Source organism: Dermacentor silvarum, chromosome 3 (genome assembly GCF_013339745.2).
Source record: "Dermacentor silvarum isolate Dsil-2018 chromosome 3, BIME_Dsil_1.4, whole genome shotgun sequence".
NCBI lineage: Eukaryota > Metazoa > Arthropoda > Arachnida > Ixodida > Ixodidae > Dermacentor > Dermacentor silvarum.
Window position 1 is genome coordinate 107,607,163 of NC_051156.1, and position 20,938 is coordinate 107,628,100.

At 48.2% G+C, this 20,938-nt stretch overlaps 1 protein-coding gene across 5 annotated transcripts in view; it reads left to right on the forward strand.

Annotated features, from left to right (window-relative positions):
• LOC119445669 (uncharacterized) overlaps nt 1-13,326 on the forward strand; it is a 286,202-nt gene extending 272,876 nt beyond the window's left edge. For all 5 annotated transcript variants that reach the window (XM_049663499.1, XM_037709951.2, XM_049663497.1 and 2 more), the window contains 4 exons: nt 307-453; nt 4,234-4,434; nt 5,882-6,213; nt 7,944-13,326. In XM_049663499.1, the coding sequence (XP_049519456.1) occupies nt 307-453; nt 4,234-4,434; nt 5,882-6,213; nt 7,944-10,429 (3,166 nt within the window). In that variant the 3' untranslated portion in view covers nt 10,430-13,326. The remainder of the gene's footprint in view (nt 1-306; nt 454-4,233; nt 4,435-5,881; nt 6,214-7,943) is intronic.
• The last annotated feature ends 7,612 nt before the right edge of the window (nt 13,327-20,938 follow it).

Here is a 20,938-nt window from a genome sequence, read left to right on the forward strand (position 1 = left end):
ATTACTGCCTGCTTAGATAGGGCAATAAAGAAAACGCGAGTTCAGTTTTTTGGTTGACCTTGGTGTAGTGCAAATGCCTAACAAGGTGAACCAACATTGGGTCAGCAGAACAGTCTTACTTAGGTGAAAACTAAAAGATTGCTTGCCAAATTGCCAAATAGAACACACACAAAAATAGCAAAATGCATAGTGACTGAGGAGTGTACTGATAATCAAGTTCCCTTGAAACATGTTATATTGTGAGGGTTCAAAAATGGCTTGTCGCCTTAGATGACTTATGTTCTCCTTGCAAATGGTGTTTTGCAGGGTCGGCCACATCCTCAACGTCACGCGGGAAATCGACAACTTCTATCCGGGCCTGTTCGACTACTTCAACATTCGTGTATATGATGATGAGACAACTGAAATGCTCAAGCACTGGGATAAGACCTACAAGTATATTGCGCAAGCCAAGTAAGCTTTCTTCGTGTGTCTGCTTTTTCGCATCTGTTTTCTTCATGCGTCACACATTGCTTAAGTTTAATGAGGTGCATTAAATTGTAAACGAAGAGCTTAATCTTCACAAGGGCTGTCATTAATTTTCATTTCTCGCTGCAAGTTGTGAAGTGATTACCGGACACCGTTGTGTTGCAGTAATTCATCAAAAGAATTTAGTAATAGTGGAGACCTGCCGCGGTAGCCCAGCGGCTATGGCATTGCGCTGCTAAACTCGAGGTTGTGGTTTCAATACCGGCTGTACTGGAATGGAAAAGCACTCATATACGCACCGTGCATTGGATGCACATTAACCCTTTAACCCCCAAATTATTTTTTTTTAATGTACCAATTTTCCCAAAATTTGTTATGTTGTCATAACTTTTTCAATCTCATTCCGCTGCTGAAAATGTATAACTTGATTGGTTGCTGGTTAGAATTAACACAAAATAAAATAAAAGCTGCTCTTGGGGGCAGCTTTCCATCAACACCGAGCATAACTTAGCTTTGGCAGAGGGAGCAGCATTACGTCAGGCGGAAAGAGTGTGACTCGTCATTGGCGATATTGGTGCAACCTCCCATGACGAGTACAGCTTGGGATTGGAGGTTAAACGGTTAAAGAACCCCCAGGTGATCTAAATTAATCCAGAGCCCCCGCTACGACGTGCCTTGTAATAAGATTGCGGTTCTGGCGCCTGAAACCGCAGATTTCAATTTAAGTTAAGGAATAGTGGAGATGGAAGTATATGAAATGTTCCGATGAGTGATGCAATTTTGTGAGCCACCTTGATTGTGGCAGGGGCCCCCTTCCATTGCTTCAACCTGCAAGTGACATTCCTCCCCATTTCAGATCCAAGAGCTCATGTCATGTTTATATCGCTAGCCTCGCTTCCTTTTTTACTGCGTTAGCATTAAGAGTTTCAAAGAATAAAAAAGTGTGTGTGTGAAGTGTGGGAAGCCGGGCACTTGGTGGAGGTAGAGAGGGGATGGGAAAGCTTAGAAGAGCGCACAATATGGTGAACTTAGCAATATGGTGAACACAGTTTCGATCATGGATCTGGGCCCTCAAAGAGGTGCGACATAATGCTTACACGTTTCTCTCTCTTGCTGCACGGCGCATTTCCTGTGTGGCAGTATTTAGTGGTCTGCATTTCACAGGAATGCTCGTGTTGTATGTGTTAGCGCTGGTTCGGTGCTGCAGGCAAAACGTGCAACTTAGCAGACAAGGCATGCAATGATTTTGCTAACAAGACCTGTCTGCTCTGGGACTAACGGCACACAAGTCTTTCGCTGTTTTCACATGTCCAAGTGTGTAGCATTTTGCAGGCACGATTGTCAGCGCGTGACCTACGCGCCCAGTTTTTTGTTTGTGTTTACAACATCTAGTGAAAGGCCCTTTAAGGCAGGAAAGAGTGCTCAAGTCTTTACAACAATGACATTGTGCGATTATCGACGCAAGCTAATGCTCGAGAAACAATCTAGTTTTGTGCACCTAGTCATCAGTGCTGTCACTGCTGCTCATTGCAAAAGTGTTGCTCAGCCTGAAATTGTAGTAGAGCACATTGCCATAAAGCCGCCCTCCTAGAAGAAATTTGCACCTAATTTGCACACAAACTTTTTGCTGAATTTGCATTAGCACTACATACAAAAATGTGCCATCTAAACATCGATATGAGTTGTACAGTATAGTTCCGCTAATTCGACTCCAGTTAATTCAATGTTTTGGTTACTTCGATCCTGAACGAAGGTCCCGGCCGTGCCCATGCATTCCTATGGGCCCACACCTTCGTTATTTCGAACCTAGAATCGGCCTTCGCCGGATAGTTCAAACTTGAACAGTCAGCGCGCACGCACCTGAGCCCTATGGTGGCCCTACTAGCGACCCCTTTAGTGGTAGCACCTGTCTCTGTGGGGCTTAAGGGACAGTGAATGCGTTGAACGCAAGCAGTCTCTCTTCGAAAACACCTATTTCCAGCCTGCCCTAGGAAGATTTTCGAGCAATAACCATAGCTCACAATATAAAGTTTTAGCTTGTCCGGTATTCCGGCAAACGCAGGCAGACTGGATGTTTTGCCGGAAGGGCGGAAGCGTAAACATGAGTGGTCTGCATGGTGCAGCCACCTGGTAGTGCAGAGCTTAGTCAGACAAATGCAGAACTAATATTGCAGTAACCAAGTGTATTCTACTTTGCTGCTGGTGTAAATTTTCAGCAGCGACGTAATCGTGTTGCTGCTTAAAATTTACACCAGGAGCAATGTAAAATACACTTGGTTACTGAAATATTAGCTATATTTGTCTGACTGAGCTCTGTGCCACTGCACCATGCAGGCCGCTCACGTTTACGCCTCCGCCCCTCCATTAAAATGGCCAGTTCGCCTGTGTTTACCCGAATACCAGACACGATAAAACTCCCTAATGTCTGATTATGGTATTCACCCAATTTTAGTGTGCATTTGTTGTTTTTTTGTAAGAGAAATGGGTAGAAAATTGCCTGCATGGTAGAATTGTATAAGAAGCCAAAACCGCCTTCATAAAAGAGAAAATTGTTTGTATGCCTTACTGCATAACACGGGTTTATGGCAGCAAAGCTGACTTTAAGAAACCAGTCGCCATGGTGCAACACATGTTAGACTCTTGCCCATTTTGCTTGCGAAAAAGTCGGGTGCGCGTTAGATTTCTACTTTGTTTAGGACCTTTATTGTCACTTTCTGTCACTTCAACCGGTGCAAACCCACTGGTTTTTCTAATAGGTAAGGGGCCTAACCTCCTATTTTTGTGTGCTCTTGAGGGTTTCGATGACAACTTACGGTGCAGGCTCCTTTCTCAATAATATTACCCCTGAAGAAAGCCGAACGCCAGGCCGGGGTACGCTTGTGGCCGTTGCCCACATAGAGAGGGGGGGGGGGGGGGCACGTTGGTCCTATCGGTGCTGTCAGGGTCGAATTGACACAACTCTACTGTAGTATTCCAACGTCTGGAGATGTTTGATGATAAGCATTGCATTCTTTTAACTTTATTTCGCTTAAGCTCGCCTGTGCTTTATGCCCTTCATTCCAGAAATACCTAAGCATCGTAATAGACCTGTTTCAGAAACTGTGAGGTAGCGTCACTGTGATGTCCTGAGAGGACAGTGACACTTGCAAACGTCGGTCTCACCACTTGCTGACTTCCACTTAGGTCACAGAGATGTGCTCACATTTGCCTGCTTTATTGCTCCTAGCTGAAGTCTTATTGCTTGCACTGCCATGAATGTGACAAGACTTCATGCTTCTTTCTTGATACGTTGTATGCCATCAGGGGCCTGCCACACGCATTCTTCGGTGTGCTCTTATTTTCTGATGCTGGGTGGAAAATTTTTGTCTGTGAGAGTAATAATTTCACAACCAATCTTGTGTTCAGATCTCGAATTATTTGTCAGTTTTTAGTATGTAGTGAGCAGATGTATAGTGCCTGCTTTTAGAAACACTTAAAAAATTGCTGCTACCAAGGGTACAACTGTCTCGTTGCACCAGAAATGGTGTTTGGAAGCAGCAATTAGTTGTTCGGCAGTTCCAGCGTATTTCATTAGTGTGAGCATACGTAGTGCACAAGACAACTTGGCATGCGCCCTTAAGTGGGGCCATAATGATTGCCAGCTCAGAGAGTTGACTGAATGTTCGAGGAGAGGGCATGTTTTCCCTTCTTACTGCATAATGCAAGTGTATGAAATATGAGCTGCAGGCCTCAAGAATTTTGTCTGTTTCTGCCAATTCCCTACAGAGAGCAGGGCTCCAAAGTGTTGGTGCACTGCAAGATGGGCATCAGCCGTTCGGCATCGGTGGTCATTGCATATGTGATGAAGGCTTATGGCTGGGACCTCCGGCAGGCCCTCGACTTCGTCAAGACCCGCCGCAGCTGCATCAAGCCAAATTCGGGGTTCCTCAAACAGCTCGAAACGTACCAGGGCATCCTGCATGCAAGGTAAGCTCTTACTTCGTAACTTGGCCTCTTGGACAGCAAGTATAGAGATATAAATCTAATTTTGTCCCTTCCTATGCACACGTTGTCTTTTCTGTCTCTTTCATGATGGTAATTAAGCGCATGTCTTCTGGAGCTTGCAGAAAAGATGGCGGCACTCAATATCGATTGCAAGCAGACATCTTAGTACAGTTTGTATGCCACCACTAAAACAGCAGTGCCTACACTTAATGCATGCACGTAAGCGTAGGAGCTGTTCTTGCACGCTACCCTGCCACATCACTTTCAGTGCAGTAGCCCTCTCTTGTGCCTCTCTTGTGCCTTTCTTTGAGCATGGGATCTGGCATATTGGTAATGGCTTGGGAGCTATGGAGAGATGTGTGCTTGCAAGTTCTTGTGTAGTGGTTATAGCAGAATGTAAGTGGGCTCTCGCATCCATGCCACTGCACCGCATTCATGTGACACTTGAATTCGTGACCTTTCAGTGGTCGAAAACTTTTACAAATTTGTAGCCAGTGGCTATAAGGGAGTATAGGTAAATATACATTCGAATTCCTGCGTAACGAATGCTGGTTCAACTAAATTTATGGCACAGCAAAGTTTTCTTCATTCTCCATCAGTTCCCCATAATCTTAATACACCAAAATAATGTCCACAACAAAGTCAGTGACGGACACATATTTGGTTCAGCTAGGTTTTCATGCAGCAAGTCAGGACACTGCCATCCCCGTAACAGGGGAAATAACACTTGAGAACTACTCTTGCCAGTCTTGATACTAAAAAAATGTTGATGACCGAATAAAATCCAAGCAGTTGCTGTCCTTTGAATGCCTCCAACCCCACCAAACTTAGCACTAAAGGGGAAAAAAGAAAAAAAAAGAAGAAAAAAGTGGATTGGTGTGATGGTGATAACAATGTAATGAGCAGCGTTCTGATTTTGCGAATTGCGTTATCTGCAGAACCCATTTATGAGGTGGAATGTTGTAGTAGTAGCAACAAATAATGAACACATTTTCAGCGGTAATTTCAACATTCCTTTATCATGATCAAGAAGTGTCCACCTACGCAATGAGACAACCACTTCAGAAAGTAGTCGTCCAGCCAACTAGAGCATAGTGAACTGTTGGCACTGCACTCCCCCCATGATTGTTGAAGGCCCCAAATCCATCACGCTGCCGACAATAACGGTGAGAAAAGAATGAGTGTAGTACTCAGCCATGAACTCTCAAATACTTGGTTAGTTCCAAACATTCAAAAGCGACTTTAATACGTGGTTTCCCAATTGAATACGGATATTGAAAGTCTGATATTATCTATATATTAAAAAATTTCAAATATTCCGACACCCCTGCCAGAATCTTCTCATTAGTCGTTGGTTCACTCAGTGTAGCTTGATAATGCTGCGTGACGCCAGTGCTAATGCTACATCTGTCATTTTTCTTTTGTGCAGCAAACAGCGGCACAACAGTATCTGGCGCTCCAAGTCTGAAACAAACCTTAAGGACGAGCAGCCTGACCGTGGGGGAGGCAGACGTGAGTGCCGAGCAACGGCCTCTCAGGCGCTTGCCATGGGAGGCAGCAGCGGGGGTCACGGCAGTGCAGCTGACGCCAACGGTGTTGCGAGAAGTGGTGGCAGTCGTGGCAATGCCTCCAACAGCCTCCTGGTACCTGGTAGTGTGAGCCGGCCAAAGTCGTGGTCCCCAGATGATCTCGCCTCCGAGGTGTTCTTTGCTGCCGGCAACAGCAACAACTTCTCCGACTGCATACCCAACCCCTGCCATAGTAAGCGGTGCCTCTGCCTGTCTCCACTGCTGCCTGGGGTGTGCCTGCTTGCTTAGATGTGTAGTGCATTTATTGAAGCTCTTTACCTCTTTTGTTACCGCAGGAAAATATCAATTTTTGTCAAGATTCTTAGAAAAGCTTTTGTCGTCATAGACAATGCTTTAGTATACTATGCAGCATTATAAATTGTAGAAAATTAAGTGCTGTTTCTAAGTATAAATGGGTTGAAAGGAAAAAAAGTAGTTAACAAAGAATTACTGAAAGTTTCTCAAGCCAAAATTTTTGTGGTCACTTGAGGAAAATAAGCGATAAAAAAATCTGTATACAGTGGTAGACTCGTTAATTTGGCTCCAGTTGAATAAATTTTTTGGTTAATTCGATCCAGACTGAAGGTCCTGGCTGACGCCCATGCATTTTTATGGGCCAAGATTATTCGCACAACACAAGTTCACTTTTTTATTTTTATTTTTCAGAAAGTAACTTGTGCCAGCGTCTTTGTCTGAAGCTCACACTGTCGTTGATTGACTGTTTTCAGAACTCGCAGCCTACAGGATCTTCATTATGTAAATGGCATTGTGTGCCCTCCCTGCACAACTCAAAAATGCTCTCTAGTGTCTAAAATGCTCTCGAAAAATGTCTCGTTTTAAAACACAAAGTTGAAGTGAGAGCCAAAAGTGCATCTTTAACTATAACTATAAATTCACTATAAATGTTCTCCACTCACCAGACCAACTTTGATCGCTGAGCAGTGTGGCTGAGCCTGCCGAAGACCATGAAAGGAATAAAGAGTGCATGTGTAAATTTATTCCTCTGGCATAAGCTGATCACTTCAGTTATCAGCATTTCATGAGTTGGCTGACGGAGCACTGCAATCCTCTGATTTCATACAGTGGTTGTCACTGGACACTAGCAGACAGTTCTAGCTAGCGACTATATTTTTTCTTTACGCTGGGGGCCAATGACCCGCATAGTGCGAAGTCAGCTGCTTGCAGTGCTTCATTGGTACACTCACGATCCTGAAGTACTGAATGCAAAGCCTTTAACTTGACTGCACATATACAGCAGTTTATCACAGCCACAGTTACACTGCACAGCATGTACCATAAGCTATGTGCTCAGCTGTTTGTGTTACGTTATGGCAAGATGATAAAACGACACTCGACCAAAGTGCAAGGTGCTGTGTGCGGGCTCTTTGATTATCCATCTCTGATAGTCCAAGACTGCCCAAGGCGGTGCTTTCAGCCCAATGACCGTTGTGTATGCAGTGCCTCGAGCAGTCCGGGACGACAAATTGAAGAGACCTAGCAGCGATAGGTGGAGAAAGTGTAGTGTGGCCATAGCATGGCCTCCAATACCTTTATTGTGCGGCTGCCTGATCTCAGAGGCCATAGTCACTGACTTGGCAATGCAGCTGGTTTGTGAAAATATTAAACTTACGCATCAAACGACTTACTTCCAGTGTCATGTGCTGCCAGATTTCAGTTGGTGCCAAATTGAGTAAATTTTCAATCTGAACTAAATATGGTTCAATAAATAAATTTCTAGGAAATATTTTCTTCATTAAAACAATTAAAATTAAATTATGGTGTTTTACGTGCCAAAGTTATAACAAGGTTTTAAAAGCGGGGTTATATGGGAAGTGAAACGAGAATTACCATTGCTTTGTCATATCCAGTTACAGTCGTTAAAATGACTGCATGTACGAATGCCAATTTTGTTTTCTGTTCTAGTGGCCCTTGCTTCTGGAAGGACAAAACCCTCTCGCAGGCGGACAGGCCGTCCTCGGTATGGAACAGATCCTTTGTGTTACACCATACCCCACACCAGCACCGTGTCAACACTTCAACAAGTCCAAGCCACAGAACAAGAGAAGAATGCAAAGAATGCTGCTGCTAGCAGCATGAAGGCGGGCCTTCCCACTGCGGCTCCGGTGACACCCTCCAAGTGCTCACCCGCTGTCGTTGCTATTACTGACGATGAGCAAGACCCTGGCCTACGCCGCGTCGCTTCGGTCAAGGATCGCATCTGCGAGCTGGAATCGCAGGTTGGTGTTCCAAAATCGGTGGCGGCTGGAGTGAAACAGGTGGCAAAGACTGAAATCCTCCGCTGCGGCACCATCGATTCACCGGTAGTGACATGGTCAAACAAGCCACCATCAGCATTCTCAGGCGGACCTGCGAAAACTGGCACCACTGATGAGAACTCAGTAAACCTGTACAGCTGCCTACCGAGCTGTGGCGGAGGTGAGTCATCGTCACTGGAGCTGCTACGAGATGTGCAACCTGTGGCGTCCCAGACTAAGCCACTGACCCCAAAGCACATGGCTGTGATAGTGAAGTCGTCGCCTGCGCCTCCTACCTGGACCCTGGGAGGAGGAGCTGGTGACTCTGACAAGGAGCTAGAACCGGCAATGGTAACAGTGGCACCTCCTCCTGCAGCAAAAGAAGCCACCTTCTCCTCTGTGTTAAGGAGAAGTGTGGAAGACAGAGTGCCCACTTTGCAAGGTCTTGGGGGCATCGCACTGCAAAGGTCAGCAACTGATACAGGCCTGCTGGCACCCTCTAGTCAGGCGGTCTGCCGGCCGGCAGGCCGCCATCACCCTTTGCTGCATTGCGACTCTGACGATGCTGTTGTGTGCTCCGCGAGCCCATTGGCAGAGATTTGCAAGCTACAGGTTGGTTTTGGTGAGGACAGGAGCCAGGGTACCACGTTGGAAGCACGCAGAGATACCACAGCGGCTGTGACGCCACAATTGCCTCTCGTAGCGGAGCTTCAGGTGGATGGCAGGAAGACCGAACTCCACGAAGAGCGGATGGGACCGCCAGCAGATCGAACTGGAGGGCTGCCGACTCGCTGCAAACTCCGCAAGACAAAACCTTGCCTCGAAGAGAGGAGCTTCGCCCGCTCACTCTGCCTCGAAGGTGGCGCTTTTCCGTCACAAACACGTTCCACACCTTCCACTCCTCCGGAACAGCTGCCTGATGGTTCTTCACCTTGCAGGCAGATACTGCGCTCTCAGAGCCTGCGTTGTGAGCACCGGCCCAGGTCTCTTGCCCTGCCTGCAGCATCAACATGCATGAGCGGGCGAAGTCCGCCCAAAATTCTCGCCTCACGATCAGGTGAAGCTCAGCCTCCGCCCGCATTTTCGGCCAGTCCCGAGATCAAGCACAGTATGAGCACACCATCAGTAATGGAAGCAGTTAACGAAGTCCTGTGTGAGACGCGCCAAGTCATCTCCAATGCCATGCACTTTATCCCCTGTGCTAACAGTCCACCGGAAACCTACTCTCCTCTGCTCTGTTCCGGTCAGGGTCTGGAACATATCGAATCAGACATCACGCCTGCATCGGAACCGAGCGAAGTTCCCCAAGTGGGCATTGTGCGGCAGCAAAGGGCTGTGCTAGAAGGGCTGCAACCGCCACGAGGCACCACCGCTGTGGTGCCGTCAGCAGCCAGCACTGACCGGAAGCCTCCGGTGGGGGACAGCACGGGACGCTCGAAAAAAGAGCAAGCGCGAATCATCAAGGAACTCGGAAGTACCATGCTTCCCTGTGTTCCTTGTGACTCTCCACCTCTCTGCGGCGGCAACAATACCACTGATCAGCAGCAGCAACAGCCGGATGACGATGAATCCGCAGTCGGCGTAGTCAAGCGGCTCACCAAAGAGCTGGAGGCCAAGGCACGGAATGGCAAGACTAAACCTGCTGGCATTGCCGAGAGGCTCGTCATTGTCGAAAGGAGCAGTGGTGACAGCAACGAGCCAATCAGTGGTGGCAGCTCGAGCACTCCCAACTCCCCTGTCTGCGAGCGCCACGGTTGTGGTCAGCCTCTGCGCGGTCTTCGTGCCTTCTCGGAGGGCCGGCCTACTGGTCCAGACCCGCTGCCAGTGCCTGCGGTTCCGGCCCCACCCACGCCAAGCAGGTGTACCAGTCTCGATGCTGATAGACTTAGGAAGCTGTCGGCCAGTCGCAGCATAACGGCGCTGCTGGCAAGGGCGCCGCGGGCCGGTGAACTCCCACCGCCGGCAATGGTTACCGCCACGCCCACCGTGGCACTTATTGCTACCATGCCAGCGCCGGCACCTGTTGGCACCGCTACCGCTACCTTGCCTGGCGGCCTCCAGAGGAAAGTGCGCAAGCAACAAGGCAAAACTCACCCGCTGAGCAAACTGACCGTGCGGCAAAGGCATGCCAACCCGCTGTACAACACCATGTGATGATCCTCGCCCCCTTCCCACCCCCCACCTTTTTACATTGTGGTGTGTGCGTGGGTGCATGCATGCATGCACGCACGCATGCCTCACCTTTTCCTGTTTTCCAACACCCTTCCCCTCCCCCCAAATTTTTTCCTGTTTCAGTCTTGTTCCACAGCCTTACTTCCCAAAAAATACTTGCGTTGGTAGGTGTGGTGGACATTGTAAAATTCTCTGGATGTAGACTTGTTTACCCCTATTTTGTTAGCTCTTGCGAATGTATGTGTGTGCGCTTGTGTGTGTGTGATGTTTGCCCCCCACCTCCACCGCTGTACAGAAAGAGAAATGAGTGTATGTTATTTTTGTTTGTGCATGTTGGAGTAGGTGTTGCTTATGTGTGACCACTGTTCTCTGTCCATGTGAACAGACACTTTGTGGCATTCAGTCAAGGCCAGTAGTGCCCTGCCACACCTCCTTCTGATGCTTCCCTTTTTTCTTCCATTCAACTCCTTCTAAACAGTCGCTGTCCCCCTTCTCAGCGCCTGTTCCATTCTTGAACATGCTTATCTAAGGATGTCCAGAGCACATCCACACATATGAATTAACGATTTCACACCGCAAAAATATGCTGCATGAACGAGCCTTGACGAGGGCCACTCCCTCTTCCCCTGGGAAGTCTGAAACATTTAGAAAAATCTCTGGAACAACAGCTGCCACCCCCCCCCCCCCCTCCGATTTCAGAGACATGCTTGCTTTACTCATGAGCGTCTTTTGAAGTCTGGAGTGCAGCAGCTTATTTGCTTGCTCAGTTTCCATTTTGCAGGAGTGATGCTTGTGCATAATATCTGACAAATGCTTTTGACTGCCGATGAACAAAGGGTTCAGTAGTTTCTTGTCTCAGGCACTTCACCAGGCATACCTGCCAAGCCAAGTTGACTGAGCTCAGTAGCTGTGCTCAGGCAAATCCAGTAGTGCCCTGTGCTTACATAGGTGCTAGCTGCGAAAACAAGAAAACCACCAAAATTTCCCATGAAGTTGGGATATCCCAAGCAGCTTTCTTTATTTGTTTGTCTTGTTTTCACAAATGCTGTTGTTTTACATCTTTTGTTGCTAATTATAGTGATTAACAAATGAACTAAAGTGCCTGAGGCAAGGACATGAAGCACCGCAACGCATTTTACTTACCATTTTGCACACAGCTGTTATGCATCTCGGGCAGTTCTTGCACTTTCTGAAACCAAAGCATAGGGCTTGATTAACAATTGTACTGGAGACAAACCACTCACTTTAGACAGGTGGGTTGCGTGAGCATAATATTTACACAACACTTTAACACGACTGCTCAGGGGTCCCTTTTGCTTTACTCATGAAAGGGGCCTGCTGGCGAGAAACTTGTGGATACGAGTAGTTACACATGCACATCTTTATTTCCTGTTCATTTTTTTTGGGGGGGGCGCACCATGATGGGGTCAGTTTGTCCTGTGCTATTCTGCAGCGCAGGATTCTGGCAGAGCAGTGATAAATAAATGTAGAGGTATGCGCTGATAAACAGTATACTTGGGGGGACACCCCTCATCTCATTTCTGCAATTGTGGCATTGCTGTACACTCTTGTTACTTTTGTGCTGTGTTCAACACACTCGAGAATCCACATAGTCATTCTCTAAACAGTTTGACGTTTCCAAATTTTTGCCTAATCTACTGGTTCTTGCACATTGAAATCTCTCATTTACAATGTTTATATCACATTATTGCAACTTACCATAATGGTGCACTTAATTTTTTTTTTTCGACTGAACAAGTATTGTACTAATGGCAGACATTTTTTTTGTTTGTTTGAGAAGTATTGATTCTGCGATTTCTAGCCAAGGTGAAGAGACAAACCAATCAAATTGTTTATGGTGAATTTTCGCATGAACCACTTTTACCCATTGTGGCCAGTTAGTGCTAAATATCTTCACCTACACCTTTTTGACAAGATGGGCTGGGTCGTCAACAAACCAGACACCATGCATCTGTTGCAATGTTCAATCTTCATGTGAGATTCGAGTTAAACTTCCTAGTAGCCTATGCATTATTACCTCTTTTTTTTATTTGTGGAACAATGCGTCCTAGTTGAGGCACATGAGAGAGTGCACAGGAACAGCATGTCACATTTTTGCAGTTCATGAGCATACCTTGTCAACTGTGGCAAAGGTTGGGTGGCTACCATTGGGATGTTGCTGTAAACCATGCAATGATGCTATGTCAGCTGTTGAGAAACGGTGCGACAACATAAATATGCTGCATAATTGTTTGATCGCGTCATCCTGTTGCTGTGTAGCTTTGAGTGAAACATAGCTGCGCATTGCATTTGATTGCATTTGATTTGCAAGGCTGCCGTTAACAAAACACTGCCCATAGAAGCAAAGTCACTATGTGCATTTTGCATTGTCTTCATTTTCTTCCCTGCTGGCCTTTGCTCTTTCATGTTTGCTCTAGTGAGAGAAACGCAGATGCATGTGCTTGGTGCAACTTCAACTCATGCTCTGAGTTTCCATGCCCACCTTTTCTAGTTTCTAAGAAAGAAAAAAGAGACAGAAATGTGCCATACAATGTTTACAGCTGTTGTAGCTTTACCGCTCTTACGCTTGCCGTCGACCCAAAGTTGTCTCTGCCTTGTTGTTCCTTTTTTTTTTCTCCTCGTCTGTCGTTTTTATTTCCGGTTTCTGTCCCACCCTTGTCGTTCCATCTTACTTGCTGCATGGCGTGAAAGCTATGGAGAAAAAGCGCGTCTTGTGCGTTTAGCGAAGGTTGAGAGAGAGAGAGGAGTGCTTGAGGGAATGAGGTTGGTGACGTGTACGACGTACGTGCGCTAGGCCGAAAGAAATTATTTAAAAAAATCGGAAGAGTGTTCTTCTGAAATAAAAATGATTTTAGCCATGTTGTAGTCCTGTGTCTTCAATACCCGCTACACTGCTGCGCTTCTTGTGACAGGTGTGCAGTCGAAATGTCGCATGAATTTACTTTCACTTTAAACATAATGACAACTGACTAAAACATGTTGTTGTATTACGGTAGAAGTGGAAAGATCATGGTTTACATTCATAGTCAAACAGTATAGTTTAGCAGTTTAACAAGGAAGTGAAATATTAAATCGTCACAGAATGTCTCGTAATACTAGAAGCTACACTATGCTGAGTACTATCATTGCACCCTCCCATTTGGTTAGAAATATGTATATACTGTTTAACCGTTGAAGATTGCACCTTGGTTTTCATTTAAAAATGCATTTGCTGGTTGGCACTGTCTTTTTCATTGCATGTCGTAACTTCAAGTAAGTTCATGTTGAAAAGCAGTGCTCTCATAATGTTAACGAGTGGAACAGCGAAACAGCGTTATCCCTTGTTGCATGGCAGTTGACGTACGTGCTTTTGTACTCGTGTGTGGCCGTCTTACAGTGATCACTCTAGTCTCCCTGTGAGCTACAAAATGTCTTCAACTGATTGCGCCTTGAGAGAATGTTGCTGAAGAGGAATAGCATAGTGAAACTGTTGTTTCGTTTTTTTTTTCAGATGCGGCTTGCAGAACAAAAAAAGGCACTGAATAACAGTTCGACAGCACATAAGAGAAATACTTACGCAGTTTATGAAGTACTTATGCATGTGACCATCAGCTTGGTAAACAGCAGATTAACTGACATGTCTGAGGCTGCATTTGTTTTCAGCCTCTTGTGCTGGCGTACAATCGCTATCGTGCTCACTTAATTGGCACTGTTTTGAACATAAGACTACTCAAACGTGCTTGGCTTCATGTAAAAATCATGCGAGATCTTCCACGGTGTAATTCAATGCACCTGCTGTGGTACTGTGCACTGTGGACGGAAAGCTTTCTTTTCAACAAAAGTACACACCTTGAAGGGACATTAAAGGCAAATAGTAAGTCAACGTAGACTGTTATACCATTCCACAAACCTCGCAGCACGTATTTCATGTCAAGAAAACACTGGCGCAATCCAAATTGGCTGCCCCCCATGCGGGCGAAGAGGGGGGGGGGGGGGGCGTGAGCGGTGGTGATATGCACGGCATCACCACCTTTTACTGCCGTCGGGGATCTTTCTCTTCCTTCTCATGATCACTCTCTCTCTCTGTGAGTAAAACGACGCCCAACAGATGGCGCTACGGTTTCCAGCGCAAAACGCAAATGCGCGACCATGCAGTAACCGAGCCAAGACAGCGTTGGATTCGCCGCTGCAGCAGCTCTTGGTTAGAGTGTACTAGAATACTTGGGTAGTGGAGAGAGCGGCGGGCAGCGCGTGAGGCACTTGATGTTAACGCTACCAGGTGGCGCCAGCGGCTCCTAACCGAGCTCCTAACATGCAAGGTGGCAGGAATAGGCTGAAGTGGGAGGAGATAGATGAGCAACTAAGGCAGGAAAAGCTGATTTTATACGGGTTTGTGGAGAAACATCTTAGAGACATGGAGCAACCACCCTGTAATCCTGACTATGCATGGGAATATTGCAATAGAACACAGGGCAGCAGAAAAGGGGGTGGAATTGGGTCATTCATTCATAAAAATATGAATTGGCAAAGGGTCAAAGAGGAATGCAAGGAGCATTTATGGCTAAAAGGGAAAGTGGCGGGAGAGCAGACACTCCTTGGCTTTGTATACCTGTGGACAGGAGCAAATGCCAAAGAGGAAAACAAAAAAATTGCTGGAATGCATATCAAGTGACATTAATGAGCTAGGAGGAGGGCGCGAGATTATTATACTAGGAGACATGAACGCACACATAGAAGACATGGACGGGTACACAGACTAAACAGGCAAGATGATGCTGGATATGTGTGAAAGGCATGACTTAGTTGTATGCAACAGTACTGAGAAGTGTGAAGGGCACATAACATGGGAGGTAGGGAGCCTGCAGTCGACGATAGATTATGCACTAATGTCACATAGGATGCATGATAGGCTAAAGGTAATGAACATAGATGAATATAGCTCCAGAAGTCTAGGTAGTGATCACAAACGTATTAAGATGAGTTTTGGAAGAGAAATGAAAGTAGGTAGGAGGCAAGATGAACAACCAGGTGGAATATTTTACTCGGAAAAGCAGCTAGAAATAGCAACCCAACAAATTGAGGAAGTAATCACAGAGGATACTAAAACAAAATGGACATATGCAAATTTAACAGGGCTATTTGAGCTAGAGCTTGCCAAGGTACGAGTCATGCCCAAAGGGAACAGAAGACTTAAGCCCAAGAGCTGGTGGGATGAGGAGGTTAAGAAGGCCATAGAGAAACGTCAGGAAGCATCCCGGAAACACAGATACTCAAAGCAGACGGGTGAACCAGAGGCTGATGTAGACAGAAAATGGAATAACTTCTTAAACTGTAGAAGGGAAGCATCCCATTTGATCAATGAGAAGATTAGAAGAAAGGGGACCCAATGGTTGTCAGAAGTAAACAAAAAGGATAGAAAAGCAGCGAAGAAATTTTGGAAACATCTCAACTCCTTGAGTAATAAGACTAGCCTAGAGCAGAGGTTTATAGTTGCAGCTCAAGGTGTTCGGCTAGAAGGAGATGAGGCAATGGAACATATAAGAAAAATGATAGAAAATTTTAAGAAAGAAACGTAGCATGTGCTCAATCTGGTCAGGATAGACTGGTTAGTGCAGTGGCTCCACTTGAACAAATCGATTGGGAAAGGGCAGAGAAGAGGGTTCCTAGTAGCACGTTGACAGGTCCTGATGGCATCCCAATTATGTTAATAAAGAAATTGGGCCCAAAATCTAAGAAAGCATTAAGAAAGGCAGTAGCAAAATGATAATGGAAGGTAAAGTCCCCGACGGGTGGAGACTGAGCAGGATGAGCATGATATACAAGGGAAAGGGAGATAAAGCCGACAAACAACTTCCGTCCCATAACAGTGACGTCATTGGTTTACAGGGTGGTGATGCAGATTATAAAGGACAGACTGCAGGCATGGGTAGGAATGAATGCGATAGCAACACAGCAATGTCATACGAAGTAAGGTGAGCGGCTTTGGTAGCAATGTGAATTGTAGTAAACATGAGCTGATTAAGTAAGCAGGTGTGCTGCGCCGTAAGTAGACCGACATGAAGAGAGACTCGATGACCACGAGAAGGCGCGTGTGAAACGGTGGTGTTGATGAGAAGCGCTTCCCGTGGGCAGCGCGTGCGAAGGGACACCTGTAGCGCTGCACTGCCGATCCGGGCAGCATTGCATGTGTAGCGTGCGTTGGAAAATGTGGCCCGACTATTACTAACTGAATGAACAAGCGTGGTGTGAGCGCGCACAAACATGAATAGATCACACTGAATGACTGCAGACAACGACTGTCAAAACGCTGGCAGCCAGCGCATACGCCGCAGCGGGCGAAGGTACGTGCGGTCTATCGCTTCAACGGAAACTGAGCGGCGAATGCACAGCGCGTAAAGGTCAGAGCCGTGTGGAGATAAGAGACGGTGCGGGCGAGCGACGAGCGCGGTTGTTGGCAGAGTAGAAGTGCGCCCTCCCCCCTCCGGCGCTGGCTTCCTGCTTCCTTGCTTGCGCGTGGGAGATGAGTGCGTTCGCTCTCCGTGATAGCGCGCGTCCCCGCACGCTTCCGCTCGGGCATACGGCGCGCGGTGAAGATTTTATCTGTAGGGAACCTGACGGCTACGACGACGCCGACGGCAGAAATCCGGTTGAAGTGTCCATATAATTGCTATCGCAATAAAAGGAACACAGGCCGGCCCCTATGGCTCGCATTTCTAGATATCAAGGGAGCCTATGACAGTGTAATCCAAAAGGATTTGGGGGACATACTGGGCACTCTAGATGTGGAAGATGGAGTAAGTAATCTTTTAAAAGATATCTATAAAAGTAACAAGGTGCTTATAAAATGGGAAAACAAGGTATCTGAGCCTATAAAGATACAGCAGGGGCTTAGGCATGGGTGCCCTCTGTCAACCTTTGTTGTTCATGCTGTATTTACAAGGATTAGAGAAAAAATGAGAGAGGAGTGGACTTGGCTTCAACCTTTCCTATTCCAAGTAAGGAGAATGGATTAAAGAGTCATTACCAGGACTGATGTACGCGGTTGAGATTGTACTTATGGTTGACAGCAAGGAAGACTTGCAGGGATTAATGGACATCTGTGGTAAAGAGGGGGATAGCTTAGGTTTGAAGTTTAGTAAAGAAAAATCGGCAGTCATGATTTTTAATGATAATCAGGGCAGTGAGCATAGGATACAGGAGATAACACTGGAGGTAGTGGATAAGTACAAATATCTTATTGGAGTGTGGATAAACAATGGGGCTGAGTACCTAACGGAACATGAAAAATGTGTAACGACTAAAGGTAGCAGGAATGCAGCTGTGATGAAAAATAGGGCACCGTGGAATTACAATAGGTACGAAGTGGTGTGAAAAGGATTTGGAAAGGTGTGATGGTCCCTAGTTTTACTTTCGGTAATGCGGTCCTGTGCATGAGATCAGAGGTTCGAGCAAGGTTGGAAGTTAAGCAGCGAGGGGTAGGCAGGCTTGCTTTGGGGGCACACGGAAATACACCAAATCAGGGGGTACAGGGTGACATGGGATGGACGTCTTTCGAGGGCAGGGAAGCTAGCAGCAAGATAGAATTTAAGGAGCGATTGAGAGAAATGGCAGAAAAGCGGTGGGCAAGGAGAGTTTTCAGTTATTTGTACATAAGGAATGTTGACACAAAATGGAGGAAGCGGATCAGAAAATTGTCAATCAAATATTTGGACTGCAGGAGGGGTGCAAACCAGGAAACAGCGGTTAAGAAAAAGGTTAGAGAAACAGAGAGGGGTCTATGGAAAACAGGGATGCAGACGAAATCAGCACTGGAAACATACAGAACTTTCAAGCGCGGAATTGCCAAAGAAAATATCTATGATAATTCTAGGGGAAGCTCTTTGTTGTTAGAAACCAGGACGGGAGTATTGCGGACTAAGATGTACCGAGTCAAGTACCAAGGTATAGACACGTTGTGCGGTGCATGTGGAGAGGAAGAGGAAACGGCTGAACACCTCATACTTTTCTGTAAAGGGCTTAACCCTACAGTGCAAAACAACGGGGCTCATTTTTTCAAAGCATTGGGGTTTAGAGACAGTGGAGGCAAAATAGACTTTAAGCGGGTAGAAATAACCAAACGGAGGTTATCTGATTGGTGGCTAAAATCAAGGCAGGGGTGAAATTTCACCCACCACAAAGTACAAAATATGTTATAGTCTCGGCTAGGTGGCGTATGCCAACGCCCGATTTAAAGGGTTCAGCCTTGTAGGAGGGACGTGGCGGCGGCTGTACGAGCCGTGCCGTCGTCCCTGATCAGAAGGGCGAAGGCGGCGAGCCGAGCGACGGCTGATACGACCAGGGTGGCTGGCTTTTTGAGCGACACTGCGCGTGCCGAGCTTGCGCCTCGAGCACGCGCTGCGCGTCTTTTATTTTCTCCTTCTTTGACAGCCGGCGCCGAGGCACCAGCTGAGAGCGCCGAACGAAGCGCCCCTCGCTGCGGCGTCGGTGAGCGCTACAGGGCCCCCCGCCCAGACGGAACGTCGAAATGACGAGGCAGTTGAATCGTGGTTGAAAAGTGTCCGTGGCCAGTCCGAGTCGTCAACATGAAGGCATCGGGTCGCCACCGCTACTCAGGCGGACGGCACTGGGAGCTCCGCAACGGTCGAGGGACTCGCAGAATGGACACTTTTGGGAGGGGCGCGTCCAGCCGACAATATAATGATCGGCCCATGCGTCTTGAAGGAGGAACGGGGAGGCCTGTGAAGCGAATGGTACGCCGGCGGTACCCGCGCGAGCGTTGTCGGCGGCGTATTACGTGCCGCACCGTTACGTGGCGCGTAGGGTGCGCGCACGACCGATGGAGTTGAAGTGCTGTGCGGACCACGACGCGAGCAGTGCAGGTGGACGCGGCGCAGCCTGGCGGGGTACATAGCGACGGAATACATCGCGAGTGAGCCACGAGCTGACCGGGCAAAGGGGGGTCATGCCTGCAGGAGCATCCGGTGGTTCGTTGAGGACGCCTGACGTGGGATGCAGTGAGGGTCGCTGAAGGTCGTGACCCGTGTCCGCGGTGGTGGTAGCCGGCAGAGTCGGAGGCAGTGGGATCGGCGCGGTACCGAGCTCGCGTGCCGCCTCGGAGACCGGCTCAGCAGACCGCGTGGAAGGGTCGGGTGCCGTTGTTGCAGGAGCGATGGCGTTGGAGACAGACCCAATGGCATGCGGCACGGTAGCCGGCGTTGGGTCGGTGATGTCTCCACTGTCGCCTGCCATCGTTGGGGGCGAGAAAGGCGATGACGTGGCCGGTGTCATGGTCGTGACGATACCCTCGGCGACAACATTGTGCGCGTACTCGCACGAAAGAGACCCCTGGAGAGAGCCGGAGGCCGGGGACTGTGCGGTAGCGCATCGGGTGGTCGCCGAGACGGTATCAGGGCAAGTCGAGGGAGGAAGGCTTGCCTGGTGGTGGCTAACGGGCGCAGGAGCAGACGCGTCTGGCGCTGGCGGTGAGGGCGCCGGCAGAGATGACTCGCGCACCGCGCGGTCTACCTCTGGAAGAGGGTGGTAGACAGCACCGTAGAAGTCCAGGATGGACTGCCGCAGTTCGTCGTACGGGCGCGGGCCAGGCGATGGAACGCCGAGGTGGAGCTGGAGAGGAAGCGGCAGGACGTCGAGGAGTACCGCGTGCTTGAACTCCTGTATCCATATGTGGTTCAGCTCCAGAGCCGCCTCGAACTGGGCGAACCATGCGCCGACGTAGCTGGACGAGAACGGCGGCAGTGGCGGGTCGAACTGGGGCTCCGGCCAGTGAGCCATGGCAGCGTGTCGCTCGGTGGAAGGCGCCTTCTCCCGGGTCACCAATGTAGGAGGGACGTGACGGCGGCTGTACGAGCCGTGCCGTCGTTCCTGATTAGAAGGGCGAAGGCGGCGAGCCGAGCAACGGCTGCGACGACCAGCGTGGCTGGTTTTTGGAACGACACTGCGCGTGCCGAGCTTGCGCCCCGAGCACGCGCTGCGCTTCTTTTATTTTCTCCTTCTTTGACAGCCGGCGCCAAGGCATCAGTTGAGAGTGCCGAACGAAGCGCCCCGCGCTGCGGCGTCGGTGGGCGCTACAGCCTCATCCATCCATCCATCCGAGCACCAGCAAGCGCACGAAAGCGGTCAGACAGCCGCAAGCACGGAAGTTTTCTTTTATTATTAGTGCAATTATGCGTAGTACTCGCGCTGCAAATGTCATTGCTAGCTTATGAGCGAATTAATCAAAGCAATGTGACTTCAGCAGGGCTAAGCTTTCGTCAGATTACCTCCGCTGAGCAGACGGCGCCAAGGCACGAAGTGCGTGAAGCTTCGCGCTTTACAGTAAGAAGTCGTCTTAGGAGATCTTGCGTGGAACGGCGACGTCTGCGTCAATTTACTGGCGTGTTAATACGAACAGCCCCTGTGAGATGCACACATCACGTTCCGAGTGCACGCTCCGGGCACTTCGTACTCCCGCCAGTTCTCTTATCACAGGCA